The 9,795-nt window shown below is 36.5% G+C and overlaps 1 protein-coding gene across 1 annotated transcript in view; it reads right to left on the minus strand.

The window, feature by feature from the left end:
* Positions 1-9,795, minus strand: part of PALMD (palmdelphin) — a 60,056-nt gene that overhangs the window by 28,839 nt on the left and 21,422 nt on the right. The window contains exon 2 of the mRNA XM_010831003.1: positions 4,905-4,985. Within this exon, the coding sequence (XP_010829305.1) occupies positions 4,905-4,985 (81 nt within the window). The remainder of the gene's footprint in view (positions 1-4,904; positions 4,986-9,795) is intronic.

Consider the following 9,795-nt stretch of genomic DNA (forward strand, 5'->3'; position numbering starts at 1 on the left):
TATCATGGTAGTGCCTTAATATTATTTGTTGGGTTGATAGATGCATATCTGATGTCAAAGTAACAAGTTCCTTGAAGCCATTTGCTATGTATCCCAGTGACAATACACAGTGACTGCTCAAAAAAAAAACAAAAAAAACAAAAAAAACTTTTGTGGAATTAATTGAATTGGTGGGCAAAACAAGAGATGGCTTTGTGTCTTAAAAGGGCTCCCCTGGTGGCTCAAATGGTAAAGCATCTGCCTGCAATGCAGGAGACCTGGGTTCAATCCCTGGGTTGGGAAGATCTCCTGGAGAAGGAAATGGCAACCCACTCCAGTACTCTTGCCTGGAAAATTCCATGGATTGAGGAGCCTGGTAGGCTACAGTCCACGGGGTGGCAAACAGTCAGACACGACTGAGTGATTTCACTTTCCTTTCCTTTATTGTATCTTAAACTAATTCAGTGATAGAGTCTGTGGTTGACATTTATTGTTTTACCTACCCAGCACCCCCCCACTTGTCCCAATAATATAATCCACAAAATTCATCAATCTGTTTAAATATTAGTGAGTTGAACTCCTGTCAACTTGAACAAAACAAAAAAGATTTATGTTTCATCAGATGGCAAAAAGTCTCCTTGAATTTGCATGGAAGAATTACATTCCTTGACTTGAGCTTCAGAAGACAAAGCAAATGAAGAAGACCTATACATTTCAGAGAAGTTTTAGTTAGCTTCTTGTCCATGTGTCAAGCAAAAACTGTTAAATATTATTTTCAAAGAGTTTCAATTTCTCTTTTTCTCCCTGAAGAAAAGTGCTGTCACTATATATCTAATCCACTTTAAAATTATTTGTTCAATGATTGTTCCCTGGGAACATACTGTGTCTAAAATGGTGAGGAGAGAAGAATGAGAATTTTCCTTATTATTTTGAGACTTCTTTATCTAACACCACTATTAGAATGAAAGCAAGTAAGAAGAATTTTTGTCTTTTTTAAAAAAAATGCTAGAATTAATACAACTGGATTACAAATATCTCTGAATTTAAAAGAAATTTAAACAAGTCGATTGGGTTAGATAGTTACCAAAGGACATTAAGAAATTACACTGATTACAAATACATATTATTTGGAATTACAACTTATAGAGTAGATGAAATGTGGTCTGTTCTAGTTGAAACAGTGAGAGGGCCTGGAAACCTATAGAGGTTATAATAGCCTATAGAGCCTATTATTAAGTCAATAATAACCTCACCCCAGATCATCATATTTGTGTTGGCTTTTTCAAAGTTTCAAGCAATTGCATGTGGACAACACACCCTGTAAGAGCAGTTTGTATTATTGCAATTTGTAGCCAGATTCTTTCTCCCAATGTTATCTTTTCCCTTAATTATAGTTGTTTAGTTGTTTATAAAAATATGTTCCCACAGACACAGTAAATATTATTAATAAAGTCAAGATTTATCACTTGATAATATGTGAAGAAAATCTGAGTATATAAGCACTTAAGAATTTACCTTGATTTTAGTTTATTTTTATTTGATGAAATATGATGATAGCTAATGCACAGCAAAGAAGATAGATGACAACCATCAAAGCAAATTACAGTTCTTACAAACTACCTACAAGGATAGTTTCAGTCAATTACCTCCACATCACTATAAGAAATACTCAGATGGGATGGTCTCATGATGCCAAGTTACAGAGGGTGGTGAATGGTTCCTGTGACATAATTAGGTTATCTTGGGCTACATTCATGGTTCTCAGTCTGGTTAGGACTAAAAGTAATTTTAATTTTACCCTTAAAAACTTCATTCATAATTCAGGAATTATCATTTAACTCTGGCAGAAAATTTTTTGCATCTAAATATAAAATATGTAATTTGGATGGGCAATCAACATGATATGGTACAAACTGTAGAAATCACAACAGTTATTTTGCTTTTATGTCACAATTTAGACTTACATTTCAGTCTGTGAGGATGATGAATAGAATAAAATCTATTTCACAGCAATGACATTCAGGATCAAAATCTATAGTAACTAAATGAAAATATAAGTGACATGCATGTAGTAGATCTTTTGGCAACTTTTCCCCAGCACTTCTATATTCTACATAGCAGTTACAGAGACTTTAGGAATAAATTAGTTTTTTATACCATGATTTAAATAGACTTCCAGATAAGAAAAGTTTTCTAGGTTAAGTATGCTAAGGTTAGTGTGTTTCTAGGTGGCATGAGATTGTGATCATGATACTAAGCAAGATGATACACAGTGGACAAGCCTCAGGAGTGTTTGAATGTGAGAATGCTGATAATGGCCCTGGAAACTCCTTTCCAAGAATGTCATTGGTATGAATGTCAAGTTCCGGACCTATAGGATATTAGAGTGAATTTCTGCAACTATTTTGAAGTGTGTGTGTGCTGTTGATACAGAAGGAGCACTTTGAAAATATTTACATTTGTGTTTTTTAAAATGGGTTGCTGAACTCTAATGAAATAATTTGCAACCAGGAAAGTGCTGAGGATGGTCACGGGAATGGAGACAAGTAGATGAAGAAGAAAATGAAAGACTGGTAATTGCTGAAGCCAACAGAACTTTTTTGACTTGGTGAACATATTTTAGAATCGATTTTTTAAATACTTCTGCACATTTTTGAATCCTGTTGTGGAATTATGCCTAGTTGCTGTTTGGAATAGCCAACCATTTTCTGCAGAACTTGGAAGAATATGATTACTGGAACAGCCACTCTATGTTCCCTTTGCAGTTGATGCCTCAAATATAGTGTTCATCACAGTATAAATTATAAATGTCATTATCAGTTCAGGTGTCTGTTACCATTTTAAGGGTGCAGATCAAACATATTTTATATTCTTAATGCTCATCTTAGTGCTTTGCATGTAAAAATAAGTGCTTATTTAATAAATGCTTATTGACCAAAAGACTTTCTATTTATCTGTTAAGACTCAGGTTAAATCCCACACCTTTACAGAACATTTTTTGATCACCCCAGATTAAAAAATTGCTGTTTATACTTATGTTTAAATTAAAAAAAAATAATTTAACTTGTCCTAATTATTTATTTAACCTTGAATTTCCCACTAAGTTGCAAGCAGAAGGGCTGAAACTCTCAGGGCCACTAATATTCTCTAAGGCATTAATATGCAAATTAGGAAATTAATATGCAAACCAGGAGAGCTCCCCGCTCCTACCCGGCCAGGTCAGTGCACAGCTTGGGAAGGTGGACTGCACTTTTGTGCAGAGAGAAACTTCGTCTAGACAGAAGCAGCCCTATGCCAGGCTGCACAGTTCCAATGAAGTATGGGCAGGATTTCAGCACCCCCCTCTCTCAGGTATCTTTACACAGTATACAATCCACACAGCTGTGTACTGCAGTCCAAAGCATAAAACATGCTTTGATGACTGAATTATATTAGAGGAGATCTCCTGGGTTCCAGAAGGCAAACCTATAGAGAAGATTATATATTACTTTTCAGACTTTTTTTTTTTTTTGGTTAAGTATTGAGATGAAGCATCAGCTCAGAAATTGACTTCTCAGTATGTTAGAGTTTTCCTGTGTGAAATTTACTTCCTACAAGAACAGAGGAGATATATTAACCTTTTCTCCTAATGTGAACTCTTCTGATGTTTGGCTACCCATTCTGCAAGGATAGAAATTACTCAGAAACAGTAATTAGTTCACTGTGAGATCCAAAATATGTGTGTCTGTGTGCGTGTGTGTGTGTGTGAGAGAGAGAGAGAGAGAGAAAGAAAGAGGGAGAGAGAGAGAGGAAAAAAGATTTTGCAATTAGAAATTGCCTATCTAAAAATTTTTTGTATATATATTTTTGACTTCATTTGACTTGTACCAAGATAACTTGGTAAAATCTGTTACTTCATTGATTTTTCTGAGAGTACACATTGCATTTCTTGACTATATTTCCTACTCAGGTACATTCAGTGTGATATACTGTAAGGATAGCAGGCTGACTATACTTTGAAATTATTCATCAAACATTGGAAATGTCAATTGTATAGGACTGACGAAGCAAATAGAATCCAGAGAAACGAAGCTAACTGGAATCTTAAATTGCATCTCTTCTCTCAAGAGGTGATTACTTGATCCATCAGAAAGATGGATTTAGCAGAATTCAACAAGTTTAGCAAAAGACTGTAGACCCCATGAATATGTGGCACTGTTTCACTGAGGGACTTATTATGTCCACTGATAGAAGTCCTGCCAGATAAATAGTTTCCTGCTTAGGCCTGTTCACAAGGAGCTCCTGTTTGTTATTGGGTTGCATCCTGTGACTAAGCTACATAATAAAATGTTGAGACTCAATGTGCTTTTATTACAAAATGACCACACCCATGAAAGATGTAAGGTCTGATTTTAAAAATGGAGGTTTATTTTTGGTTATGATCTCATGTTTTGTCAAAACAAAATAAATATTACCTTGAACCACACTCAGACAACACTGAGTCCTCTGCACTGAACTCTTAAATGTGAACATCCTTGAGCAGGCCAGACAGTTGTTCTTTACACCCCCTGGGTAAAGGCTGGCATTTCATTGATTTCAAAAGGAACTTCCCAGCTGGATCCACTCCCAATGGATAATAAGCAAGACTGTACTTAGGGCCAAAGTGTTAAGACTGAATTCTTAAGGTTACCAAGAAAATGAGGAAATGCAGTAATAAAGGATAAAAGTAATAAAACCATATTTTCAATTTTCCATGTTTGCCAGAGGTATTAGTCTCCTATGCAAATAATACTAGCTTGTTGTTTTCCCCTATGGTTTTTATGGTGTTAGTATAAGTCTGTTGGGATTTTTTTTTCCTTCCTTAAAGCATCTTTACTATTGAAATTTGAGCACAATTAAAATATTTGAATCAGAATCACTGAAATGAAGTTAAAGTCATAAGTTACCTTCAAATGCTGGTGCTTTAATTTTTCTTCCTCTATTTTCAGACGCTTCTGTGAGATTTCTTCTTGTATTTTTCTTTTATCCTGAAATAAAAAATATTCCAGCACGATCAGTTTTTTTAATTTGCTTAAGTATGTTTCCTGGGGATGTTGTCATTATTGAATGGCTGGCTAGTGGTATGCTCTTGGCATTGGTATGAAGCTGCTTTGGAAACCCTTATTTCAAAGCAAAAGAGAGTGAAGTGGGATATGCAAAGCATCTTACTGACGGAAAATGATATAAAGAGCTTATTCAAAGAGAATTTAAAAATATTTTAATGACTTTCCTTCCCCCCTCATCTTTTCTATCTTCCCCATTGAGTCTAGCAAGATTGAGCTACTGAATGATGCAATGGAAACTGAATTTTAAGGTGGGAGTTTTGAAATAAGCATGAGGAAATATTGTGAGGAGAGAGATTGTTCTTGGCGCAAGACTGAAGAAGCTGCTGGGTAAAAGGGCTGCTTATGTGTGAAAACAGGATAGCCTACAGAGCATTAGAACACTAGGGAGCTAGAAAATGTGACCGTTTCCTCCTGTAAATGTTGCTATGGGAAGAGAGAGAGAAAAAAAGATCAGATAATGCATGTTAACACTAAGAGGACTTCTAGCAGAGGTTAAAAAAATTCATGAAGAGATATAGTATCTTTCACCACATTTATTATTTTTAATTTTATTGGGTATAATTGATTTACAGTGTTGTGTTAGTTTCATGTGTACAGCAAAGTGAATCTGTTTTATATATATATATATATACCCACTCTTTTGATTTTTAGATTCTTTTCCTATGTAGACCATTACAGAGTATTCAACAGTTTCCTGTGCTACACAGTAGGTCCTTAGTAGGTATCTGTTTTATGTATAGTTGTGTGTATGTGTCAATCCCAATCCCAAAGGAGAGTGTGTCCCTACTCCCTTATACCTGGTAACCATAAGATTATTTTCTACATTTGTACCTCTATTTGTGTTTTGTAGATAAGTTCATCTGTAGGCTCATTTTAGACTCCACATACAAGCACTATCGTATTTTTATTTCTCTTACTTCACTCAGTATAACAATTTCTAGATCCACCCATGTTGCAGCAAATGGCATTATAATGTTCCTTTTACTAGCTGAGTAATATTCCTTTGTATGTATGTACCACATCTTCTTTATCCATTTCTCTGTTGATGGACATTTAGGTTGCTTCTGTATCCTTGCTATTGTAAACGGTGCTGCAATGAACATTGGGTGCATGTATCTTTTTAAATTATGATTTTCTCCAGACACATGCCCAGGAGTGACATTGCTGGGTCATATGGTAGCTCTATTTTTAGTTTTTTAAGGAACCTCCATACTGTTTTGGTGTATGGTGGCTGTACCAGTTTAGAACATACCCTAACATCATACACAAAATAAACTCAAAATGGATTAAAGACCTAAAGGTAAAACCATAAAAACTATTAGAGGAAAGCATAGGTAGAACTCTGTATAAATCGCAGCATGGTCTTTTTTGATCCACCTCCTAAAGTAATACAAATAAAACCAAACAACAGGACCTAATTAAACTTAAAAGCTTTTGCACAGCAAAGGAAATAAATAAAACAAATAGACAACCCTCAGAACTGGAGAAACTATTTGTAAACAAAGCAACCAACAAAGAATTAATCTCCAAAATATACAAAACAGCTCATGCAATATCAAAAAAACAAATAACCCAGCTGAAAAATGGGCAGATCTAAATAGATATTTCTCCAAAGAAGCCACACAGATGGTTAAAAAGCACATGAAAAGATACTCAACATCTCTAATTATTAGAGAAATGCAAATCACGTTTAAACTACAATACCTTAAAATCCCAGAGAGCAAAACTGTTGATACACAGAAGTTGTACTTTTTAAGAGCTATAGACTGCATACTAAGTAGAAAGCCTGGTTTCAGTTTCCGGCTCTGCTGTTTACTAGCTATGCATCCTGGGACAAAATCCTTAACTTAGTGTCTCATTACCTTTATCTGTAAAATGGAGGTGGTGAGGATACCTACGTCATAAGATATGAGCCTTAATGGAGCGAATATATGCAAAAGCTCCGAGAACAATGCTTGACACATAGTGTTCTATAAGTATGTGTTTAATGAAATTAAGTAAATAAACACATAACCTATTAATCACACAGAAAGCAACACATTAACTCTGATAATGGTTCCACTGGTTTGAAATGCTTTAGAACTTTCCTGTCTGGAATTGTTTGAGACATTTTACAAGCCATGCAAAAAGGCCCTTATTTCCTTATTTTTTGACCAGAGGTGATATTATTCTCCATCTTACTTATAAAAATTGGTGCTAAATCTGCTTTCAAAATGGAAAACTCCCAAAGGTAAACATTTGTTGCCAATAAAGACCTCTAAAGGAATGTGAAACAGGCTGAGAAGGTAATTTAGAAAGAAGAGCTCCAAAAATATTTGGCAGCAATATGGAAACAAGTGCATGGCTTCCTGGTGTAACTCCTTTGAAGATAAAAACTCATTTTTGATGTATAAATTCAGGTACATTTATTGAATGTAACAGTAATCATTTGAATGTACATTGCTGTCCAAATATATGCCATGTTTCTCTTTGTGTGTAAGAAGTGTACATGACCTTATCAGTGTTTTTTTTTTTTTTTAGCTTCATGAGCAGTTCTTTTGGAGGAAAAAAAGAGCTTGGCAACAAGCCTGGGTTTTCAGATTCACTAGTTTATTTGGATGAAATCTGGTTGTTTAGGAGTAAAAACTGTGAAGATCTCTTTGAGTCAATTCTTCACTATATCTTGAAACTGTTATTGAGCAAATCTTAGTAATATTTTAAACTTATTGTGCCAAACATTTGGATAAGTATTTTTCAGGCACTATTTCACTTAATAGTCATAATAACAGAGATATAATAATATTACACTTAATAGTTATGATAACAAAGACATAGTGTAATAATTTTCATTTTATAGAAGAGGAAATGGAAGTTTCCAGAGATTAATTAACCAATCCAAGTTCTCACAGCTGGTGCCTGGTGGCTCAGTGGTAAAGAATCCGTCTGCCAATGCAGGAGATGCAGGTTTGATCCCTGGGGGGGGAAGATCCCCTGGAGAAGGAAATGGCAACCTACTACAGTATTTTTGCTGGGAAATCCCTTCCACAGAGGAAACTGGCAAGCTACAGTCCGTGCCATCACAAAGAGCTGGACATGACTTAATGACTAAAAACACCACCGTGGCAGAGCCAGGATTTGAACCCAGGCAAATAGAGTTCAGCCTCTTAGCTAATTCACTATATTATTTCCCTGAGTGGAAAATTAGTCAGCTTCCCCAGTTGTCCTGTCTACTGTGAACCACTGAGGTGTGTTGGCAGTGCCACGACAGCCAGTCCTGGAGGGGCTTCTCATTAGAAAGGCATACACACACTTTCAGTTCCCTGTGTGCTGGTGTGGAGCTGTCCACCTCTCTCCATGGACAGCCCTAGAGGAGAGCACACTATGTATGTGTGACCATGATTGCTGAACCCAGCAATGATTGCCCACCCTGCTGGTAGCCAGTTTGTGCTGGTCGTTTCATCCTGGGTTAGTAATAACATAATGAAAGCTGTGTGTAGAGGCAGGGCATCTGAAGTGTTTTGGCAACAGGATGCTTATAGAAGGGTTGCACAGGATGCTTATAGAAGGGTTACTACTGCTGCTAAGTCGCTTCAGTCGTGTCAGACTCTGTGCGACCCCATAGACGGCAGCCCGCTAGGCTCCTCTGTCCCTGGGATTCTCCAGGCAAGAGTACTGGAGTGGGGTGCCATTTCCTTCTCCAATGCATGAAAGTGAAAAGTGAAAGTGAAGTCGCTCAGTCGTGTCCAACTCTTAGTGACCCCATGGACTGCAGCCTACCAGGCTCCTCTGTCCATGGGATTTTCCAGGCAAGAGTACTGGAGTGGGTTGCCATTTTCTTCTCTGAGAAGGGTTGCTAAGGAATCCCAATGTTTTGTGTTACTCAATGTTATTCAATGTTACTCAAAGGTAATGTAGTGCCTTTCTCATGTCAGTGTAGGTAGTTAAGAAGGTAATTTTCTAATATTATAGGCATGACTCTTTTAAGATATGAGTACATTTTCTTCATAAGATATTCATCAACTGCAAATTGTTGCCCTTTTGCCAAATTTCATGAAGATCTATAAGCATTACTGAAAACTAATATGGCAACAGTTTAGTTTCATTATGGCAGGGTGAACTATAATACCAGACCATCTGACCTGCCTCTTGAGAAACCTGTATGCAGGTCAGGAAGCAACAGTTAGAACTGGACATGGAACAACTGATTGGTTTCAAATAGGAAAAGGAGTACATTAAGGCTGTATATTGTCAATCTGTTATTTAACTTATATGCAGAGTACATCATGAAATGCTGGGCTGGATGAAGCACAGCTGGAATCAAGATTGCCAGAAGAAATATCAATAACCTCAGATATGCAGATGACACCACCCTTATGGCAGAAAGTGAAGAGGAACTCAAAAGCCTCTTGATGAAAGTGAAAGAGGAGAGTGAAAAAGTTGGCTTAAAAGTCAACATTCAGAAAACAAAGGTCATGGCATCTGGTCCCATCACTTCATGGGAAATAGAAGGGGAAACAGTGGAAACAGCGGCTGACTTTATTTTTTGGGGCTCGCAAATCACTGCAGATGGTGACTGCAGCCATGAAATTAAAAGATGCATACTCCTTGGAAGGAAAGTTATAACCAACCTAGACAGCATATTAAAAAGCAGAGACATTACTTTACCAACAAAGGTCCGTCTAGTCAAGGCTATGGTTTTTCCAGTAGTCATGTATAGATGTGAGAGTTGGACTATGAAGAAAGCTGAGTGCAG

The sequence above is a fragment of the Bison bison genome, unplaced genomic scaffold (genome assembly GCF_000754665.1).
Source record: "Bison bison bison isolate TAMUID 2011002044 unplaced genomic scaffold, Bison_UMD1.0 scf7180017864519, whole genome shotgun sequence".
In the NCBI taxonomy this organism is placed as follows: Eukaryota; Metazoa; Chordata; class Mammalia; order Artiodactyla; family Bovidae; genus Bison; species Bison bison.